The sequence below is a fragment of the Chelonia mydas genome, chromosome 1, assembly GCF_015237465.2.
Source record: "Chelonia mydas isolate rCheMyd1 chromosome 1, rCheMyd1.pri.v2, whole genome shotgun sequence".
NCBI classification, from domain to species: Eukaryota; Metazoa; Chordata; order Testudines; family Cheloniidae; genus Chelonia; species Chelonia mydas.
Genome location: NC_057849.1, coordinates 291538699 through 291562668, shown reverse-complemented (window position 1 = coordinate 291562668; position 23970 = coordinate 291538699). Strand labels below are relative to the sequence as shown.

Genomic DNA, 23970 nt, shown 5'->3' with positions numbered 1-23970 from the left:
CTTCCCTATCATTACTCTTGACCACCGATGCATTCCTCATAGGATGGGGTGCACATCTCAATGATCTCACAGTTCAGGGCAAATGGTCACCATCCAAGATGTGCCTTCGCATCAACCCGCCCGAACTCAGAGTGGTCAAAATGTGTGTGTTTACTTCCTCCCGCTGATCACACACACAAAAGTCATGACTGACAGGGAGGCACCAGGTCATTCTCCCTATGCATGGAAGCACTAAAGCTATGGAACTGGTGTGTTTCCCACAATGTCATACTATCAGCGGCCTACCTGCTTGGAGTACACAACACAACAGCAGAGAGTTTCAACCGCAAATTCCCACACAACCACAAATGGGAGATAGATTTGATAGTTCTCCACAACATATTTTGACAGTGGGGGATACCGACAATAGACCTGTTCTCTACTTTACCAGAACAAGAAATGTCCACAGTACTGCTCCAGAGTGGGGATCGGACAACACTTCATGGGAGATGCTCTCCTCCTTCCATTATACAAGGGCCTTCGTTACGCCTTTCCCCCATTCCCTCTAATACTGAAAGTCCTGTTGAAAGTGGAAAGAGAAAAAGGAAACATCATACTGATTGCTCCCACATTGCCCAGACAGACATGGTATCCTTACCTGTCACAGCTGGAACTATGTCCCCCGATGACTCTTCCAATCATTCCTTACCTTCTATCACAGAACAAGAGAGAGACACTCTCCATCCGAACCTGCGTATTCTGCAGCTCAAAGCCTGGCTCCTTCATGGTTCCAGTGCCTAGAGACATCTTGCTCTGAGGAGGCATTATTGTGCAGTAGGAAAGGACCTACTCATTGTACCTACCTACAAAAATGGAAAAGATTTCAAATCTGGTGCCAGCCCAAAGGCGTCATCCCGAATGCAGTCACCCTACTGGAAGTCCCAGACTATCTGCTGACTCTCAAGAAGTCTGGACTCAGCTGACTAAAGGTCCACTTAACAGCAATTGCAACCTTCCACCAGCAGGTAGGATACTCAATCTTCTCTCACCCAGCTATGAGGTTTCTCAAGGGCAAAGCGAACCTTTTTCACCAACCCAGACTTCTGACCCACAATGGGATTTCAACCTAGTGTTAAAAGGTCTGACTGGACTGCCATTTGAATGCATGACCACTTGTTCCTTAACTCACCTTTCCACAAAGATGGCATTCTTGATTTCCATCACCTGACAAGAAGGATAAGGGAGATAGTGGCTCTGATGGCACACCCTCCCACCCCTCTTCACAGTGTTCTTCCCTGACAAAGTCACTCTCAGGACACATCTGAAATTCACTTTCAAGGTGACTTCCGCTTTTCATATGAACCAGATTATCCAGCTTCCAACTTTTCATCCCAAACCTCGTCAGGATAATAGAGAAGCCATCCTCCATATGCTCAACATGTGGAGAGCCTTAGCCTTCTATCTGGACAGGACAAGAGCTTTTAGAAAATCTCCGAGACTCTTCCTCTCCATTACAGATAGGTCAAAAGATGCAGCAATTTCAGTTCAAAAACTCTCCAAATGGTCCAAAGGAGCCATAAGGAACACCTCTCCTGGGACCAGGCAGGCACCAATCCTCCTTTCCAAAAAGGACCTCTTCTAGGGTGCATGCCTCCAAAAGCCTTAAGGAGGAGTCCCATACCACTGTCCCAGCACCAAAATCCAAGTTGGCACCCACCATCTTCCCATTCTAAGGACCACACTCCGTCTGGATATGCTGGCACTGAGCATTTTGGCACCATCTGCATTGGCATCGGGGGTTGAGGTATCAACTGTTCCCATACTGAGACTCCTTTTCTCTACGCAGACAACTTCCTCGGCACTATTGTGATCTTTGGTTCTGGCAGCGCACTATCTGTGTTGGCAGAGCTTTTGTGCATGGCACCAAGATAATTTTCTGTGGGGCTGCTACCGGACTCATCTGTCATTGAGAGGCTACAGGAGATTATTATCAAACCACCCACAGTACTGACCACGAGGCAGAGTACATCAGACAGATCTGTGTCACCACTGGAGGAGGTTTACTCTTTCTCCTCACCATCAGAAGCCTAGAGGAGAGCTTCCTACCCAGGAGTGTGCCCCCTCACCTCTATGGGTGGCACAATGGGTGTCTGGTGCAGAGTCTAGGGAGGGATCCTACATCCATCACTTTCAATTTGGTATGGTTACCCTTGCCTCTATAATCCCCTCCCTGGATCCCAAAGATTCATGCTTCAAGATGCCTAATTTCACATATCAGTACATCCAGCTCACGGAAGTACCTGAAGTTCTTGACAGGAACATTATGCTGTCCATACAGACTCCTACCCTTTGGTCTCTTCAAAGGCTGTACAGAGTCCTAGCTGTGGTGGCTGCCTGTCTGAGAAGACAAGTAATCCAGGCATATCCCTACTTAGATGACTGGCTGGTATGGGGGAAATTCCCCCCCCCCCCCCCGGGAAGTGACTGATTGCTCGGAATTCAGGTCAACAGAGAAAAATCCACTTCAACCCAGACTCAGAGCACAGACTTTATCAGGGCACTACTGTTGGATTGTAGGTTGTAGAAGAATGTACCTGTCTTAACAGAGATTTCAGACTACGTTCATCCTTCCTCAACCAACTTTAGACTCATCCCAGCACACTGGTAAGGACCCACCTCACTCTTGGGGCATATGTTGGCATTCATGTATGTGGCCCAGTATGCTAACCTTCACCTTTGGTCCATGCAAGGGTGGTTAAAATCACTGTATCTACCAAACAGACACAGTATGTACAAGGTGGTCAGAATTCCTTGAGAAACACTGTCCTCATTAGATTTGTTGATGAATCCAACTCACACTGTTCAGCACAGCACCCTTTTCAGTTCCTATACCAACAAAGACTCTAGTTATGCATGCATCCTTTCAGAAATGGGGAGAATTTCTCAACCACCCGAAGATTAAGGGAAGTGGTTTCCACAGGAGTCCATCCTACACATAAATGTTCTGCAACTTAGAGCTGTCTGACTGGCATGCAGGGCTTTCCTGCCTCTCATCCAAGATTGATGATACACATGCTGACAGAAAACACCCCAACAATGCACTCCATCAACAGGCAAGGGGGAGCCAGAACCTATCCCCTCTGCCAGGAAGATGTACTTCTCTGGGACTGGTGCGTCTGTCATCACTTTAGTCTGATAGCACTATACCTCTCTGGCCTGCAAAACACACTTGTGGACCTCCTAGTAGAGCCTTCTTCAGAACCTCATTCCTCTGGAGGATCTTTTGCAGGTGGAGATTCCTGCTGATGGACCTATTTGAAACATGTCACAGCAACAAATGCCCAAGGTTCTGTCTCAGGGGAGGAGCAAGCCCATGCTCCCTCTCAGATCTGTTTCTCATCCAGTGGGCTCCTGGTCTGATGTATGCCTTTCTGCTGTTACCCAGGGTCTTGAGGAAACTGACACAGGATGGAGGTCTGGTCATCGTGATAGCCTCAGCGTGGGCCAGACTGTTCTTTTGGAACTTGAACATTATGAACCTAACAATGTGATGGTGATCATCACCTTACCAGTGACTGTAATTGTGTTTCTCAAAGATGTGTTGTCCACTCAGACAATCCCCTGCTCTTAGGGGATTCTTATTGGCAAAAACATAAGTACAGGTTGTAGCCAACACACTGTTCATGCCCTTGGCTATGGGGAGTGAAAGGGTATTTAAGACACAGGTACAGCCCAATGGACACTTCATTCAAAAGTATCTGATCTTGCATGCATGAGGCACTTGTGCACCGAGAGTGGAATCTTTATGGACAATACATCTCTGAACCACAGTTACTGTGAGGTGCCTAATATTTTATCTAGATGTTGTTATAATTCTGTCTTTTAATTATTGTTTCAAGGTATTTTCCTGATACTGAAGTAAGGTTTACTGGCTTCTACTGCCCAAGTTTACCTCCTAACATCTCTTTCAAAAATGGGGTACAAACATTTGCTACCCACCAGTCTTCTGGTAGAGTTGCTTATTTTAAAGAGAAATTGTATATATTTGTTTGCAGTCCAGCCACTTGATTCTTAAATCCCTTCAGAGCTTTTGGATTAATAGTTTCTAGTCCTTGTGACATGTTGCTCTTGTAGTTTATCCATTTGTTCCTCACCTTCTCTTTTGACACCTGAGTCTCAGGCAGTACCTCAACTTCATCTTCATTATGTGAAAAGTGTTTAGGTAGGTATTTCCTCAAAATCCTGTGTAATGAAAACTGATGCAGAGTGATCATTTAGCATCTCTGCCATGTCTTCATTCTCCTTATTTAATTATTCAGCAACCTGGTAGTCCACCAGACACATGACATCTCCTACAGGCTTCCTGCTTCTAATATACTTTAAGAATATTTTGCGGTTTGTTCCATCTTTTTCTAGTACAATAGTTAAAATTTGCTGGAAGTGAAGTTTATTATAAAAATACTGGTATAAACTTAGCTGATTTACTGGATTCCAAGTATAGAAACAAGATTCTTGTAAACTGATCATTAGCCATTGATTGGTCTCATTCACTTCACTTAGCAATTTTTTCCCTTCAAATATCAGCCAGACAAGTTCATAAGAACAGAACGATAGAATATTAGTACACTCTTTTTGAGGGGGTGTTTGGTGACATTTAATTAAGCAATAAGATATGACAAGGGGTGAATTTTGGTGTAATCATTTGCCCCTGTTTCTTTGGGTGTGTTCCTTTAATTCACATGGAACATAAATGAAAATATATGAAAAATGAAATCCTTAAAAATATTTTTGCATAAGACTGTCAGCCTGAAGATTATAATATTCCCTTCATACTAACTTGGCTGCTGTGCTCAATAACATTTCAGAAGTCCTCTGTAGTTTAACTTACAGTACTAAACAGGGACTATTTAAATATTATTTAGTGGTAGTAGTGTTTAACATGTATGCTGTGGTAGTGCCCAAAAGTCACAACCAGGTTAGGCCCCATAATAAATGACTGTCCCTGCCCTCAAAGAGTTCTGATTTAGCATCTGAAGTGAAAGTAAGGGTATGTCTACATTACCCACGTTACAGCACGGTTTAAAAAAAACAACACCCCGAACGAGCGGTGGTAGCTTTATCGCCGGGAGCGCGGCCCCAGGCAATAAAGTGCCGTCTATACTGGCGCTTTTCAGCGCTAAAACTTTTGTTGCTCAGGGGTGTGTGTTTTTTCACACCCCTGAACGACAAAAGTTTTAGCTCTAAAAGTGGCAGTGTGGACACAGCCTAAATCTTTAAAGCTTCCCACTATACTGTGTAGCAGTCAGGCTGAAGCAGAAATATTGCTTTTCCCTTTGAAGTTCAGCTGTCTGCAAGTACTGTTAATTGTGAGCAGCCTAGTTTCCACAGCTGCTACATTGCCTCACAGGTGGGAAAGAGATGAGCAGCTGCTTTTGAATTGTTTTATATTAAAAAAAACCCAACAACCTAAATTGTGAAAGGGAGGTACATTAAAGAAACTCCATTACCTGTCAGGCTATTATAATAGTCTGACAAAGGGGTAAAAAGCTAAACAAAACCCTGGAGAAATGAGGAAATAAAGAGTTGAGGCAAAACTCCTCTGTTGACACCATTCTCAGCAACTTTGTTTGTTTTTATTGTTGTTGTTTAAGGAATAGCTGTTACCCTGTCTTTTTAGTAATGTTGTTGTTATTTGGTAGTTTAACTCTGTTCTAGATTTGGTGTAATAGAGTGGAGCTCTGTTATAGTAAAGTACTTCCTTCCCTCAACAAAAAAGTCCGTCAGGATTCCTTTTAGGTCTTATCAACACTTCAAATAAAGTAATGTTAGGGGATCCTATTAGAGCGTGGATCTCCCCAACAGTTAAAATTGTTCCAGTTACACTATTTACACAGTGTAGGCAGAACATAGCCATGTCTCAAACCCTACTACAGCCTGGGGGGACATAGTTAAATACATTTAGATTCTGGCCGAACTACAGAGATAAATCCATTTCAGCCATGGCAAGGAATGTCCATATTGTAACTAGATCCCATGACACAGTTGTAGTTGCATATGGAACCTCCATGCCTCCCACTTTACCTTGATGGTGGTGGAAGGAACTCTCTCCATCCCTTGATATTGTAGGAGCAATCTGCTGTTTAGGATGCAGTGAGTCTGAAAGTCTGTATTGTCACACCCTGCTATGAGCCAGCTGCAGCAAGACATGGCTCCAGAAATTCCTCCTTTATCTCGGCCTCAGTTTACTGGCAAAGTTTCTTCTTCTCCCCTTCCCTCAGCAAGAGCAGAGTGTTGGGGGTGGGTGATAATCCCTTTGGAATGTGGAATTTGACACCTATCAAGAAGATAATTGCTGTATTCTAGGGTTTTAGTACAAGGAACCCAGTTTATAAGTGAGAAAAATTCTATGGGTGAAATAAATTCTCTGGCAGACTGGCACCTATGTGGGGGTCTGGAGACTAGCAGCTGTACAGTTGGGTCTACATACTAACTACAAATATGTCAGTGTGGAGTATTAGAGTGAATAGTGGGTCGCAGGGAGTCACTGGATCCAACATCAGGCAATCTAGTGTCCATGAACTTGCAGATATTGAGATGAGTGCAGGTAAGCTTGGCTGCAGTTCATCTGTAGTCACTAGTGAATCTTTTGCTTCAAGTCCCTTTACAGAGTAGCTGCATTCAGTTTCTCTGTAGGATTCAGGAATTTAATTTGGGCAGATTCTAATACTTTTAGGTACATCTATTCTAGATTAAATTTTGCTTTTGTTTTTTAAAGCATGTGAGCTAACACTGCACTACTGATTTTAAAATGTGGTTGCGGCGATAGTTCATCTCAACTGACAAATATTAAAATACAACTTTCCTGTCTACGCTGCGATTCTAAAATATGGTGGTTAAAATGTGTTAGCTAACTTGATTTAATAAAACACTCTTTATCTATAATTTTAGACAACATACCTTACTCATATTGAGTAACACTTTACAAATAGCTCTCCATTGATTTTAATAGATCCACTGAAGGAGTAAGGTACTTTTCAGCATGTGTAAAGGGTATGAGAATTTGGCGTTTTATAAGGAAAGTGAAGCTTTGCATGAGAATGAAAGTTTGTATAAATATATTGTAGAAATTTGGGACTTTAACAACGTTTGTGATGACACTAAACTGGGGGGAGAGGTAGATATACTGGAGGGTAGGGATAGGGTCCAGAGTGACCTAGACAAATTGGAGGATTGGGCCAAAAGAAATCTGATGAGGTTCAACAAGGACAAGTGCAGAGTCCTGCACTTAGGAAGGAAAAATCCCATGTACCGCTACAGGCTGGGAACCGACTGGCTAAGCCGCAGTTCTGCAGAAAAGGACCTGGGGATTACAATGGACGAGAAGCTGGATGTGAGTCAGCAGTGTGCCCTCGTTGCCAAGAAGGCCAATGGCATGTTGGGCTGTATTAGTAGGAGCACTGCCAGCAGATCAAAGGAAGTGATTATTCCCCTCTCTTCGGCACTGGTGAGGCCACACCTGGAGTATTGTGTCCAGTTTTGGTCCCCCCCACCATAGAAGGGATGTGGACAAATTAGAGAGAGTCCAGCGGAGGGCAATGAAAATGATTAAGGAGCTGGGACACATGAGTTATGAGGAGAGGCGGAGGGAACTGGGGTTGTTTAGTCTGCAGAAAAGAAGAGTGAGGGGGGATTTGATAGCAGCCTTCAACTACCTGAAGGCGGGGGGTTCCAAAGAGGATGGAGCTAGGCTGTTCTCAGTGGTGGCAGATGACAGAACAAGGAGCAATGGTCTCAAGTTGCAGTGGGGGAGCTCTAGGTTGGATATTAGGAAACACTATTTCACTAGGAGAGTGGTGAAGCACTGGAATGGGTTACCTAGGGAGGTTCATAGATTCATAGATTCATAGATATTTAGGTCAGAAGGGACCATTATGATCATCTAGTCTGACCTCCTGCACAACGCAGGCCACAGAATTTCACCCACCACTCCCACAAAAAAACCTCACACCTATATCTGTGCTATTGAAGTCCTCAAATTGTAGTTTAAAGACCTCAAGGAGCAGAGAATCCTCCAGCAAGTGATCCGTGCCCCATGCTACAGAGGAAGGCGAAAAACCTCCAGGGCCTTCCAATCTGCCCTGGAGGAAAATTCCTTCCCGACCCCAAATATGGCGATCAGCTAAACCCTGAGCATATGGGCAAGATTCATCAGCCAGATACTACAGAAAATTCTTTCACGGGTAACTTGGATCTTACCCCATCTAAAACCCATCACAGGCCATTGGGCCTATTTACCATGAATATTTAATTACCAAAGCCATGTTATCCCATCATACCATCTCCTCCATAAACTTATCGAGTTTAATCTTAAAGCAAGATAGATCTTTTGCCCCCACTACTTCCCTCGGAAGGCTATTCCAAAACTTCAGAGGTGGTGGAATCTCCATCCTTAGAGGTTTTTAAGGCCCTTGACAAAGCCCTGGCTGGGATGATTTAGTTGATGTTGGTCCTGCTCTGAGCAGGGGATTGGACTAGATGACCTCCTGAGGTCTCTTCCAACCCTAATATTCTATGATTTAACAATAGGTGGAATTTTGCCATAATAGAGTTCCCTATAAATGGGTTCCCCTATATTACATGAAATCTCTTCCCCTGCCCCTCCCATTTTCTCTTATGCTATGTCTACTCTACCGCGGTAAGTCAACCTACGCTACGCGACTCCAGCTACGTGAATAACATAGCTGGAGTCGATGTACCTTAGGTCGAGTTACCACAGGGTCTACACTAGATTAGACCTGCTAAATCAACCGCCGGTAGATCGATCTCAGAGCGTCTATCCCGGCTGTAGTGTAGACCTGCCCATAAAAAGTAACTGGCAGGCATAGGTGCTAGAACTAGGGATGCTGCCACACCCCTTCGCTTGAAGTGGTTTCCATTATATACAGGGTTTACAATTTGGTTCAGTGTCTCTCAGAACCCCCACTATACAAATTGTTCCGGCGCCACTGCTCCGAGGCAGAATTCATTGTATGATATGCCATGCCTGCGTTTTCACCTGGGAGAACATTTACAAATATGTTATGAAACAGACTATACCATACTAGACGTTATAGTGCAAGTAGTGGGATACCCTTTAATTACAGCAGTGCAAATAGCACCATTTATTTTGCCGTATTATATATGTTAATACAATATGCCTAAGGTTAAAAAAAATTCTTGCTTTTGTGACAGGGTTGGGCCAGATGGCTACAGGAGAGTAATAGAAGGCAGATATATTAGCCCCAGGTTAAGTAGGTCCCTTTTCCCTGGGTATGGTAACAGGGAAGGTTCCAGAACAAACAGGAACCTTCTGGAGACAATTAAGACAGACAGGCTGATTAGAACACCTGCAGCCAATCAAGAAGCTGCTAGAATCAATTAAGGCAGGCTAATCAGGGCACCTGGGTTTAAAAAAGGAGGTCACTTCAGTTTGTGGTGCGCATGTAAGGAGCTGGGAGCAAGAGGCGCTAGGAGCTGAGAGTGAGAATGCATACTGTTGGAGGACTGAGGAGTACAAGCATTATCAGACACCAGGAGGAAGGTCCTATGGTGAGGATAAAGAAGGTGTTGGGAGGAGGCCATGGGGAAGTAGCCCAGGGAGTTGTAGCTGTCGCACAGCTGTTCCAGGAGGCACTCTAGACAGCTGCATTCCACAGGCCCCTGGGCTGGAACCCGGAGTAGAGGGCGGGCCCAGGTTCCCCCCAGACCTCCCAACTCCTGGTCAGACACAGGAGGAGTTGACCTGGACTGTGGGTTCACGAAAAGGGCCAAGCTGAGGGCTACCGTGAAGCTCCAAAGCGAGCAAATCTGCCAATAAGCGCAAGACCCACCAAGGTAGAGGAGGAACTTTGTCACACTTTGTATTGGATTTTAGAAAGGCAGTTAAAATTAATGTTTAATTAACAGTTTAATCTTACATAAGAAGAAAAATCTGAACGTCAATGAAACCTACACAACAGGCACCCCCTGTTGTAAACAACCACTTCAAAATATTCCCAAAGTGTCCCTTTGTTCATTCTTTAAAGGCCCATCTCTACTTTGCAACAAATTTTTCTTGGTCCCTTTAATTGTCAGTTAAGACATGTTTCAGTGCTCAGTACATAGTCTTCAGCTATGGCTATATTAGACTACATTATTAGAAGCAAGAAAAATTTCTATGTACTAGATGCTGTTCACACATATAACAATGAGGCCACTAGTCCCTGAGTTGAGCCTTTAGGTACTACCACAATACAAATCATCATCATCAGTATTTTTTTTGGTAAAGAGGAACACAATCCCTATGTAGTACCTGTTCTTTGTGACCCCTTCTGGTAAGCTTGTCCAACGTTACTTTAATGGAAAGCTTACTTATTCCAAAACTGAAATGAATCAGTCTCTCTCTTTATATTATGTGGATTGTTTTTATAGCCTATATTTTTAATAGCTTATTTTTTCTGAGTCAGGTGTAAATTCCTGCAGATAAAATTAAAATGCCCCCTTGTGGTAAGTAGTGATATCTCAAATCAGTTGCATTGCCCAAGTTTTAATATTGTCCCTCTTATAAAATGGCTTAAAAAGATCCAGTTAATGTATATGTAGCAGTTATGTTACAAGGCTGTTTTGAGATCCCTCTTATACAAAGATGTTAAAAATGATAGTTTCTATCATATCATTTTCATTCTATCAAATTTCCTCCCTTTTGTGTTCAGACGAGTAATACTATTTGAATATATTTTTTTATAATTTCATTTTGTTTATGTAAAAACTTAGTCATAGTAAATACTCTAAAATTAAAAAATCGGACTAAGGAAAAAGATCTCATGGAACTGAATGAGAACTAATAGGCCTCAAAGATTATTTCTATCCTAAAAAGGACCCAGTCCTTATAAATTTATATCTTCAATGAGAGTCTTTACTATTTAATCAGTTTATACTCTGGCACTACTCACATGCCTAAAGTTAAACAACTACTTAAGTCTTTGCAATTTGGGGCCATATGTGTATATTTTAGTGAATTTTAAAACCAATGTTAATCTTCTTTGATGGTTAATATACACAGTAATCAATTTTTTAAAAAGTCTGCATGATAAACGCAGATGGTATCCCATTATCTGAGCACAGACTAATTTGAATCAGCGGGCAAAACTTTTAAATATTGCAATTGACTGCAATAAGTCAGCTTGACAAGATTGCAGATATGCATACTGAAATACTGAAAAGCTTATAAACAAAGAGTTAATATATGTGAGTAGCAGCTGTTTACCTTTTATTATTTAATGTACATGCAAGACAATATCTATTTTCAAATCTATAATTTAAAATAGCCAAAAGATTTTTATAGCTGTTTTAACAAAACAAATAAAATTGATTGTATGCTGAAAACGTCTAAACCAAGTTTCAGACAAACAAGTTTTAACAGGAGATTTACTGAAAAACAGTAACCTGACCTGTTGTTCTAGCATTGTAACAGATATCATTACATTACATAGAAGACTACAGGATCAATGATTTCATATTTCTGCTTGCTAGTCACATTTTAAATATTCTCAGTACAAGTGCTGGCTGGTCAGAAAGAATCCAGGAAGGAGAATATATGAAAGACAACCATATCTGTAACACAAGGTGCTTGACAGCTTAGTACTAGTTTGTTTGGATATACAGAGAGTTTAAACAAGTAGTCCACGTTAAAGCCATTGGGATCAATGAATCAATAGGAAAATTTTAAAATGCTTAAAATTAAATTTAAAATGCTTAAATAATTTTAAATAATTGGATTCAGCCAAATCAAGTTGCCCTTTATTGGTATTTAGGGATAATGGACATGTACACACACTCTTGGAAACTGTCATATTTAAATATGGAAATTACAGACATTTTCAGTATGTAATGCATATGTGTGTTCATAAGAACAGAAGTGTTAGCCAGTATTGGATCAAAAGTGGTATTGCTGCTTTAACAGTAACCAAGCAAAAGCAATTACAGCATTTTTTACTTTTATACTTTTTAGGTGGTTTCAAACACCATCACAAGTTTTTTATCATGCAGCAACTGAACATGGAGGAAAAGATGTCTATCCAGGGCAGTGCTTATGGGAGGGTTGTGAACCTTTTCAGCGGCAGAGGTTTTCCTTCATTACCCACTTACAGGTACAGATTTTCTCACTATTATTTTATAAAGTAAAATGTGGAATTTCATTGAAAAGTCTTCAGATAAATTTTTTTCCTTTTCTCAAACAGGATAAGCACTGCTCCAGAGATGCTCTACTTGCAGGATTAAAACAAGATGAACACGGACAAGCAGGAAATCAGAAACCTTCCAATAAGTAAGAGACATGATCCTCGTTACTGGTAGAGAAAATAGAGTCAGAAATCACTGGAAGAAGGTTGTATATTTATAATTTGATTTATCAGGCATTGTTCTAGATAGAGCAAAATATAGTAATCCAATATGCAGTGATGCATAAAATGTAAATATAAAATAGGCAAGAGAAATGAGTGATTGTGACATCTGAGAGAAAAGGTCACAATGGTCATGTAAAGCACAGGTGAAAAAGCCACATTGATGATCCAAGAGCAATTGAGGGTCCTGTGCCGCTAAACTTTAAGAGCCATTGATTAAAGATAAGCACCCATCTTCAGTAATGGAGACAAACTCACCGTACTCTCCGAATTCTCTCCCAGCCAACCAGCATTATCTTTTTGATTACAGTGGATCAGCAGCTCGGATGTAGTTAATGTTGAGAGTCACTTACTGGTTAAAAGACTACAATTCTAAATGCTCTAAAATCCACATACTGACATGGATTGCCTCAAAATTTGCTATGCCTTGTGAGAGTTTGGGGTAGGGATAATTGTTCAAATTTGGGGTCATTTGAGCAAAAAGTTGTCAATATAAAGCCCCCTAAAAACCCAGCATTTTACAAAATCATCTGATTCTTCTAAGATTTGTTTATGCACACCTGGGGCTCTGCTCTCCCCAAAGTGCTCCAGATTTATCATAGTTACTGCACCCAATGCCCCTTTGGAGCATTTCTCTGCGTAAGTTATTCAGGTTCAGGTAGGAACTGCAGTTTGGTATGTCAGTTAAAAGTCAAAGTTCCACCGAGCCAATGGCTCTTCGAGTTGGCTCTTCATGTGGTTAAGGCACGTCAGTTTTGTAGCCAATGATACACGACGACTAGGGAGTGATGTGGCCAGCATCATGTCCAACCATATTTAACTTCTGTACCCTTATGGATCAAGTACTCATTTTGCAGCTGGGTGAGTTGGAGGTGGCTTTTTAGTATGATCAAGCCTCGAATTGATCAGTCAGTTGATCAAGACTTGAACCTATGACCTTCAGGATTGTAGTTGAATGTGTCAGTTGCTCAAGCCAAAGAGAATGAGGTGCACATGTGCAGCAAAATTATGTCTTTGTTAACAGTCAAAGGGTTTCCAGGCAATCTGTTGTCACAGTAATTGGGTGGCTCAAAGATGTTATTTTGATCATGGAATCTATATAGTACCCATGCACTGAGTTCAAGCCCTATCCCTGCAACTGTCAGAGAATGTCTGTTGTGCATGTTCCTTGCTCTCTGCCTGCATTCTGTAGGGGCTTGTTCTGGAAGTTTTTCTCTGAGACCAAAATTGCTGAGTTAAGAGCAATAATTTTTAAAAGGTCAAATTTACAGACAGTTTCTGCGTTTACATCAGACTGTTGTCAAAGAAAATAACATTAATTAAACAGAGGAAAGATACCCTAACTTCTTCCTAAAGTAGTTTAATGAATTTATAATGAACCATGAGATTGAGTGTGATCAAAGGAAACCCAGGGCATTTAGTTCAGGGAATCCTGATACACAGCCCCCCCCTAACATGAGCTGCTCAAACATTTCCAGATTCTTACAATTTTGGGGGGGCCAAAGCAAGGGAATATTGGGGGGTCAAAGCAGTGAGGAGGAATGGTGAGTGTGTATATGTTGGAGCTGTGCAGGAGATGTGGAGGTTGGGAGAGTGCAACATCGGCCTCTGCCCCTTTTGCCTTATAGTTGTGCTCTGGCACAGTTACAGAGGAGCCAGCATGCCCCTAGATAATGGCCCACATTATTGCAAGGAATTGTTTAAACACCATTTTTTGAAAACTCAGTTTGATAACTAGAGCTTTGACAGAGAACTGGGTTTCAAAAAAGCAATTCTTCTATGATTCCTTAATGAATAAAGGATTGCCTTCAAAGAGACCTCTGCTGTCTGTAAGCTCGGAAGTGCTCACTGAGCAGGATTGTAAGGAGGGAAAGTAGGGCGTCTTCCCCTCCAGTGTTGTCTTGGTGGGAAGCGGCGCCATCTGTGCCCTTTCTGGTCCCCTAAAAGCACCCCCCATCCCCCACAATTCCTCCTAAGGCCAAGGGAGGGGGCTCCAGGCCCCCCCTTTCCTCCTCTGCTCCCCAACCAGGGCAGGAACCTAGAAATCTCCACACTCCCCAGGTTTACCCTTCCTTTAATGCTGATGTTTCTAGAGGAAAGGGGGTGGTCAGAGCAGTGCAGGAGGGTGTGAGGAGGAAAGGAGGGGTCTGAGCTGTGCAGTGAGGATGTGGGGGGCTTTAGCAGTGTTCCCACAAACCTCTCCACATCCATACTCCCTTTCTTGTCTCCCCCCTTAAAACATGCCCCTTCAGTGCTGAGACCAGATGGGGAGCTGGGAATGAGCATGTTCAATGCATGGCACATGCATATAGTGCAGAGAGTGGAATGAGGAACTGAGAATGGGCATAGTTGGTGTACAGCACTGAGACCATAGTTAGGAGCTGAGAATAAGCATTCTCAGAGCATGCATTGCACAGACCCAGGAGCACTGAGACTTTGGGGGTGGGATGGGAACACCTACTGGGTTGAATGGAGCAATTCACACATCTCAGACCTATTATTTCAGGGTATCTGCATCTCCATGGGTGTTCTTATTCAGCTGAGAATATCTCATTGGCATGAATGGGTCACTTCGTACCTCTCTGAGCCTCTTGTGCTGCAGAGGGATGTGTAGAGATCCTTCCCCGTACACTGACTAGGCCCAGATTTGGGGAAGGACAGACTCTACATATCCACTGTCATGCCCCTTCCTGCCTCCAGCTGGCACATGTACGCCTCATAGCCTCACCTCCCCACCCCACCACCACCACCTATGGCTCCTCCAAGCTTTCCAGGGACATGGAATGACAAGGAGGAGCTTGTGTGCCTGTGAGGGGGCTCAGAGCAGCAGGGGGCAGGGAGTAGGTGGTTAGAGGAATGCAGGGGACATTGGAGCATGACTGAGCTGTGGGGTAGTGGAGTCTGAGCAGTGGTGAGGAACATGAGCAATGAGGAGAGATGTTGGGATGATGTAGCAACGCAGGGAACAGTGGGATGGAAAGGAGCAGGGGTCTGAGCTGTGCAGTGGAAAAACAGGGAGGCTTTCAGCTCTGTCCCCCCAAGTTCCTCACATCCATTCCCTCCATATCTGTCTTCCCCTTTCAAAAATATTCCCAATGACTCCATGCTAGTCTGTACACTGTTCTTGTGTCTTCTCCCTGGATCCTTCACCTGTGGAGGGGTGGACTAGAAGGGATAACTGAGCTGTGCTGGGCACAGCATTTACTGTTTTGGATGGCATTTGGATAGCCACCATCCCCATTCATTTTAAATGTTGGCTAATAACGTATTCCTTCAAACCGTTATCAGAAAGCTAGCTTGTTCTGAAGTATACTAGTGTTGATTAGTTAGAAAGATACTTTTCCTTTACAAATGCCATCTGTGAAATGCAGTGGTTCTCTGAGAGAGGTGTATTTTCTCACCTTCACCTAACTAATCCTGTGGCACTTGTGAGCCACGGTTTTCCCCTGTTGAATCAAAACTACATGAGTGTTGAGCACTGAGAACTCCTTTAGCTGCGAGCTCCAAAGAGGTTAAAAATAAAAGCATATCAAGAGTAACTGTCTTGATAAATACAAATGTGCTAGAAATCATCACATAATGCTTAATACCTATATCTTTTCTTTATTCGTGTAGGCAGCCAACTGCAGGGAGTAGTACCTCTACTCCTAGAGCACAGAAAGCTATTGTGAATCATCCTAGTGCTGCCCTCATGGCACTAAGAAGGGGATCAAGAAACCTTGTCTTCAGAGATTTTACTGTAAGAATCATTTAGATTGTGTATTTGAAATTAATGGGTGACTGATTTGTTTTTAATATGATTTTCTTTCTATTTTAGGATGAAAAAGAGGGACCAATAACTAAACACATCCGATTAACAGCTGCCTTAATATTAAAAAATATTGGTAAATATTCAGAATGTGGTCGCAGGTGAGCAATCTTGTAATTCTTCTAATGCCTCCTAATACAATACAGTGTGAAACATGTTGCTTCCATGTTGTGATAATACCTTTTAGGTTCCAGATGACAGGCGGATTTTATATTTAATAATTTTAAAAACAACTTTCAAATAGGGTTCCACTGTAATGTGGCTACCTGATTAATATGTTAGCTTTATATAATACAAAATTACATAGAGGTGATGGCAAAAAAGAAAGGGTAAAAGTGAGTGAAATGGCATTTGAAATTAATTTCATCTTGTACATCTTGCACAAGTTGAAGTAAAACATCTAATTTGCCAAAATGGATGATAATACAACAGGAACAGACGAGGTTACAAAATTGTTTGTCTCTCTGTTTGCAAGCTGTTTAGGAGGTGAGGTCCTCCAATAAATACAGTAGGAGAAATGATGTAACCTTGTGTAGTTTAGCCACATGATTATATTTGTTTTGTAGGTCGCCTAGAAGCATAGTTCTATTAGAATCTCTAAACGGGAAGATTTCAAGATCAATATCTGATGAGATGTAGACCTAGAAATTCTTACTTTAGAAAGCAGTAGTGAAACTGAAGACTGCTTTTATTAGTCCAAAATAGAAATGTCTCTATTTTAAAAAGTATATTTTAAAGAGTTATTAACATAGTGTATAGTTAATTATTATGAACTTTGCTACTCTCTGCCATTTTTAGAAGCACAACCTCTTGATCTGTTTTACACTATTTGGTTCCTTTCGTGGGCACCAAGTGTACTTTATCTGTGCAATAAGTGAGGTCCAATCTTTTCAAAAGTGATCAGAGATTTGGGCTGCTTCAATTTCTGGGTGCCCAATCTGAGACACCTTAAAGGGACCAGTTTTTGTGTGTTTTGTTGTCAGCGAGTGAATGCTCAACAAATTCTGAAAATCCAGGCCCCTTTAAAATGTCTCATGTTGGCCGTAACATCTTATCCCAACTTAAAAAAAATCTAAATTATCTTCTACAGGTTACCTATTTATTCTTCTTCGAGTGCTTGCTCATGTCCATTCCATTGTAGGTGTGTGCGCTTGCCACGTGCACTGGTGCCAGAAGTTTTTCCCTCAGTGGTATCCCTAGGGGACCGGCTCTGGTGCCCCCTGGAGAGGTGCGCGTATGCACCGGTATAAGGGGCGCTGCCGGCTCCTCTCTCCCTCAGTTCTTTCTTACCGCCAGTGACGGTGCTGGAACGTCTCCTTGCCTCAGCAAGCTTTCCTTCTCAACTGTGCCTAGTTGTGAATTCTCTTGTATATAGTTCTTAGAAAGTCTGAGTAATTTATTAGTTCCCTTCGTGTATAAGTCAGAAATAGTTAGTCCCCTGCAGGACTTAGCCTAGGGATTGGGCATGCCCTGGGCTTTAAGCCTTGCGACCACTGCAAAAAAACCTATGCCAGTCAGTGATCTCCATCAAAGCTGTCTTAAGTGTTTGAGGGAGACCCACAAGTGACAAGTATCGCATTTGTAAGAGTTTCAAGCCCCGAACCAAAAAGGAGCAGGACATTTGACTAAGAGTGCTCCTAACGGAGTCGGTCCTCGCACCGGCCTCAGAGCCATCCAGATTGGACTGCACTCCAAGTACTGCAGCTTTGGTGCAGAGTGCACCGCCAGCACCGGCCTCTGACCGGCACCGATCCTCATCCCCTGTACCAGCTAAAAAGCAGACAAAGACCGGGAAAGGGCGTTTTCCTACATCCCATAAAGGGAAGGAGAAAGCTGGAGGAGAGCAAAGACCCGCGCGTGGCAGCTCTTCCCCTCTGGACGGTGGCCAGGCTTCAGCACCTGTTGAGCTGTCGAGCTCTGTTCATGACCCACCCATCATCCCGGGAAGGAGGAGAGGCTCTCGGCACCTGGCAGTGCTGTCCACGCTGGAGGACTTTCAGGCCGCTAAGGACATATTGCCCCTTCCAGTGCTGCCCGCGACAGCCAGCTAGGTGCCCCGTTCAAGGGGTAAACCCACTCTGGAACCTTTCCAGGAGTCCCCATTGGTTCGGCACTGCTCCCTGATGCAGGGAGTGCCCCACCAGAACAGCACCAACAGCTTACCTGTCAGAGTTCCCCGCGTCATTCCCCAGACTCTAGACGGTGTTCCCTGGGATCCCGACGTCATTCATTGGGTGTCTGGCACAGACCCATGGAGGCGTGTCGCCAGTCCCCGGAGTCCCGGCACCAGTCCCTGGAGCGGCGGGGTCAATCTCCAGACTCGCAGCACCGCTCCAGAGAGTCCAGACACTGGTCCCCAGAGTCCCGTAACTGGTCTCTGATTTGCCAGTACGGATCCCCGTGGGCAAGGCATTGATCCCCTAAGCCGGGACGTCAATGCTCTCACTCCCAATCCACGGAACGGCACCGCTCTCACAGCATGAGGCATCGATCGCCGGGGTACAGTTGCCGATCCGCTGAACACCACTGCGGGCCACCAGAGGCATGGCACCGGGAGCTGTCTTCCTGGTACGAGTCAGCGGTGGAGACCCATGGAGAGGGCCGATAGGATCGAAGTAGGCAGGCAGCATTGTGTCCCTCAAACATATCTCTTCCTCCTCACTCTCTGAGGCTGAGGAGGAAGATTTACTGGCAGGCCGGGGCCACCCACCAGGGGCATCTATTCCCATCAGGACCACCAGTGCCTACATGGCCTCAAGATCAATGGCTGGCTCCCTGGAAGTTATGGAATCCCTAGGGGTTTCCCCAACCATCGCAGGGGTACTGATCAGTCTCAAGGGCATCTGAGAAACGGTCAGCAACAGTCTCCCAGCCACCCCCGGACTCAGAAGCAGAGTCAGACCAAGGTCCCCAGTGTCAGCCATCCCCAGCTGGCACTCCCCTGCGGAGGCCATGGAGGTGGCAGACCTGCCATTACTTGCCTCCTCATCCTCTTTGCATGATGAGGTAATAGCAGGACCTTCCCATACAGTCCCCCAGAATGATATAAAAGCCCACCAGGAGCTTCTTAAGAGGGTGGCTTAGATCCTGGAGTTAGAGGCTGAGGAGCTGGCAGAACCCTCCAATTTTGTTTGATGTTTTGAGCACAAAGGCCCCTTCCAGGGTGGCATTACCCATCCACGAGGGAGTGATAAATCTGACCAAAGCCTTATGGCAAACTTCCTCTTCCCTGCCCCCCATTTCCAAGCGGGCAAAGAGAAAATATTACGTACCTGCTAAGGGATTTGAATACCTACATACGCACTCTGCTCCTAGCTCACGGGTGGTATTGGCAACCAATGAGCGTGATAGACAGGGCCAACGGGGATCAATTCCTAAGAATAAGAGGCAAAGAGGCTCCATTTCTTTGGTAGAAAAATGTATTTGATGGCCAGCCTCCAGTTAAGAATGGCCAACAATCAGGCCCTACTTGGTCACTATAACTTTAACATTGGCAGTCCATGGCCAAATTTGCAGACTTGCTGCCAAAGGAACCCAGGAAGGACTTCCTGGCTATCCTGGATGAGGGCAGAGCTATGGCCAGGGTAGCTCTCCAAGTGGCCTCAGATGTGGCAGACTCCACAGCCCAGACCATGGCGTTGTCCATTTCCATGCTAGCTGTAGTTGTTTGGCCTGTCGATGGAGGTTCAGCAGTCCATCCAGAACCTCCCTTTTGATGGCCTGGCGCTGTTCTCAGAACAGAGAGCAAATTACATGGCCTGAAAGGCACTTGCTCAGCCTTTACATGCCGGCTCCTGTGAGAAAGTGGTTCAAACCACAGCACTCCCACAGGTTCGGGGACCAGTCCTGAACAAAGCCCTTCCACAGAAAAGCTAGGAGCTACAAGCACCAGCAAGGCCAACAGCCGGCACCGTTAGTTCCCTCGAGCTCTACCCGCAACCAATGGGGTAATAATCAGGCATTTTGAGGGCATGCTCGAGGGTGACCTTCCAGCCTGTGTACTCGATCCAGCACCCCTGCTTTTTTCCAACCATCTGTCTCCCTTCCTCATGGCCTCGGCTTCTATAACATTGGACCAGTGGGTCCTCAGTACAGTAGCGAGGGGTACACCCTCCAGTTTATTTCTACCCCTCCCTCTCACCCCCACCCCTCTGCCCCGTCCCTCTTCGGAGACCCGTCTCATGAGCATCTGCTTGCTCAGAAGGTGCAGGGCCTTCTGTGAGTGGGAGCTGTAGAGGAAGTCCCTCTGCGCTTGAGGGGGAAAGGATTTTACTCCTGTTGTTTTTTTTATCCCAAAGGCCAAGAGGGGACTACGTCCCATCCTCGACCTGCAGAGCCTGAACAAATATCTCAAGAAGTTGAAGTTCCGCATGGTCTCCCTGACCTCCATCATTCCTTTCCTGGATCCAGGAGACTGGTATACCACCCTTGACCTGAAAGACGCTTACTTTCATATATTGCTCTTCCACGGACACAGAAGATTCCTACATTTCATAGTTGGGACCACCCACTACCAATTCGCAGTGCTCCCCTTTGGTCTAGCAAGAGTGCCACGGGTGTTTATGAAGTGCATGTTGGTGGCAGTGGCCTGCCTCAGATGTTGGGGTATCCAGTTTTAGCCATACCTCAATCACTGGCTTATCAAGGGACATTGCAAGGTCCAGATCCAGTGCAGCATTGAGACGTTGCGAGCCACTTATCAAGCTCTAGGTCTGTTGATAAACGAATAAAAATCAGCATTGGTTCCGGTTCAAAGAATAGAGTTTATCGGAGCGGTCCTCGATTCTACCCAAGCCAGAGCCTTCCTGCCAGAGGCCAGGTTCAGGGCAATGTCAGATCTGATTGCCAATGTCACGACCCACCCACTCACCACAGCCCGGCTGTGCCTCAAATTATTGGGGCACATGGCCGCATGCATGTACGTGGTTCGGCACACGAGACTCAGACTGCGCCCCCTCCAGATTTGGCTGGCGTCAGTCTACTCCCCGGCCAGGCATTACCTGGACAAGTTCCTCACGATCCTGCCATGGATACTTACTTCCCTGCAGTGGTGGTCTGACCCAGCGCTAGTGTTGGAAGGTGTGCCATTTGCGAGCACATGACCCACGACTCCCTGATATCTGATGCTTCCAACCTCTGATGGGGAGCGCATCGCGGTACACTGTGAACGCAGAAGCTATGGTCAAGAGAGGAACTCATGCTTCACATAAATGTCAGGGAGCTCAGAGGCATCCATCTAGCTTGTGGGGTATTCCTTCCCCACCTTTCCTTTCGGGTAGTGCAGGTGTTGACAGACACCATGTCCTCCATGTCCTATGTCAACAGGCAGGGGGGAGCTCATTTGTCGGCTCTGTGCCAGGAAGCCCTTCACCTGTGGGACTTCTGCATCTGACATGCAATCCACCTAGAAGGCTCACACCTCCCCGGCATCTGGAACACACTAATGGATTGCCTCAGCAAGTCCTTCTTCTCTCAGCACAAGTGGTCCCTCCATTCAGAGGTTGTCAGGATGCTCTTCCAGAAGTGGGGAGCTCCCCACCAGGCAGAACAGAAAGTGTCATCAGTTCTGCTCCCTGCAAGGCCTCGGCAGAGGCTCACTCTCCGATGCCTTGGTCAGGAGACGTGATGTATGCTTTTCCGCTGATCCCACTCATCAGCAAAGTCCTCCTAAAGATCAAGAGGGATAAAGCACGGGTCATTATGTTTGCCCCAGCATTGGTTCGGTATGCTTATGGACCTGGCTGTAGCAGCCCCTGGGCACTTCTCAGCCGCCTGGACCTGCTCTCACAGGATCATGGTAGGCTGCTGCACCCAAACCTCACCTCACTCCACCTCACAGTTTGGATGCTGCATGGCTAAATCCAGAGGAACAAGCCTGTTCTAGTCAGGTACAGCAGGCTCTCTTGGAGAGCAGGAAGCCCTCCACCAGAGCAACTTACCTGGCAAAGTGGAAGCATTTCTTATGCTAGGCAACAGAGCGAAGTATCTCCCCGAATCAGTCGTCTTTGCAGTCCATTCTGGATTACCTGCTTCACTTAAAGCACCAGGGCCTTGCCTTCTCTTCAGTCAAGGTCCACCTGGCAGCTATATCAGCCTTCCACCCTTGCGTCCAGGATAGATAGGTATTCTTGCATGACATGTCTCTGTCCAGGATATTTGCAGGGCCACGACGTGGTCTTTGGTACACACATTCACAACGCATTATGCCTTACCAAGCAAGCCAGAGATTACACTGGATTTGGCAGAGCCGTGCTGCAGTCGATACATCCATGAACCCCTACTCGTCTCTGGTGGTACTGCTTGTTACCATAGAATTTACCTACCATAGAATGAACATGAGCAAGCACTCGAAGAAGAAAAGATGGTTACATTTCGTAACTGTTGTTCTTCGAGATATGTTGCTCGTGTCCATTCCATGACTCAATCTGCTTCCTCTCTGTCGGAGTTTGTTAATGATCTGGAGGATGGTGTGGATTGCACCCTCAGCAAGTTTGCAGATGACACCAAACTGGGAGGAGAGGTAGGTACGCTGGAGGGTAGGGATGGGATACAGAGGGACCTAGACAAATTAGAGGATTGGGCCAAAAGAAATCTGATGAGGTTCAACAAGGACGAGTGCAGAGTCCTGCACTTAGGACGAAAGAATCCCATGCACGGCTACAGACTAGGGACCGAATGGCTAGGCAGCAGTTCTGCAGAAAAGGACCTAGGGGTTACAGTGGACAAGAAGCTGGATGTGTGAGTCAAGAGTGTGCCGTTGTTGCCAAGAAGGCCAATGGCATTTTGGGCTGTATAAGTAGGGGCATTGCCAGCAGATCGAGGGACGTGATCGTTCCCCTCTATTCGACATTGGTGAGGCCACACCTGGAGTACTGTGTCCAATTTTGGGCCCCACACTACAAGAAGGATGTGAAAAAATTGGAAAGCGTCCAGCAGAGGGTAACAAAAATGACTGGGGGACTGGAACACATAATTTATAAGGAGAGGCTGAGGGAACTGGGATTGTTTAGTCTGCGGAAGAGAAGAATGAGGGGGGATTTGATAGCTGCTTTCAACTACCTGAAAGGGGGTTCTAAAGAGGATGGATCTAGACTGTTCTCAGTGGTAGCAGATGACAGAACAAGGAGTAATGGTCTCAAGTTGCAGTGGGGGAGGTTTAGGTTGGATATTAGGAAAAACTTTTTCACTAGGAGGGTGGTGAAACGCTGGAATGCGTTACCTAGGGAGGTGGTGGAATCTCCTTCCTTAGAAGTTTTTAAGGTCAGGCTTGACAAAGCCCTGGCTGGGATGATTTAGTTGGGGGTTGGACTAGATGACCTCCTGAGGTCCCTTCCAACCCTGATATTCTATGATTCTATGAGGGAGGCGGGAGCCAGCAGCGCCCCTTATAGCGGTGCATATGTGCGCCACTCCAGAGGGCACCAGATCCAGTCCCCTGCGGACACCACTGAGGGGAAAAAACTTCCGGGACCGGTGCGTGTGGCAAGCACACTCACCTACAATGGAATGGGCATGAGCAACACATCTCGAAGAACAACAGGTCCCAAAGGTAACCATCTTTTTCCTAAACCCTAAATTGTCTGTCAGAGCACAGCAGCTGGGCTGTACACCATGGAATCCGTAGAGGATGGGTGAAGGGAGGGAATCCTTTCACTCAAGCTGTGGAGCCCCAGCAGAGCCACACTCCGGCCTCCTCATTGCATAAAGGCCCTCCCTATCTCCAGGCAGGAGAGTATCTGCTGGATTCCTATCAGTCTTCTGCCC

General features: G+C 45.2%; 1 protein-coding gene across 5 annotated transcripts in view; it reads left to right on the top strand.

Annotated features, from left to right (window-relative positions):
• The window catches only part of ARID2 (AT-rich interaction domain 2), a 186326-nt gene that overhangs the window by 152735 nt on the left and 9621 nt on the right, over window positions 1-23970 (top strand). For all 5 annotated transcript variants that reach the window (XM_043548815.1, XM_043548811.1, XM_007063985.4 and 2 more), the window contains 4 exons: window positions 12008-12146; window positions 12237-12322; window positions 16014-16137; window positions 16216-16307. In XM_043548815.1, coding sequence (XP_043404750.1) covers window positions 12008-12146; window positions 12237-12322; window positions 16014-16137; window positions 16216-16307 — 441 coding nt within the window. The remainder of the gene's footprint in view (window positions 1-12007; window positions 12147-12236; window positions 12323-16013; window positions 16138-16215; window positions 16308-23970) is intronic.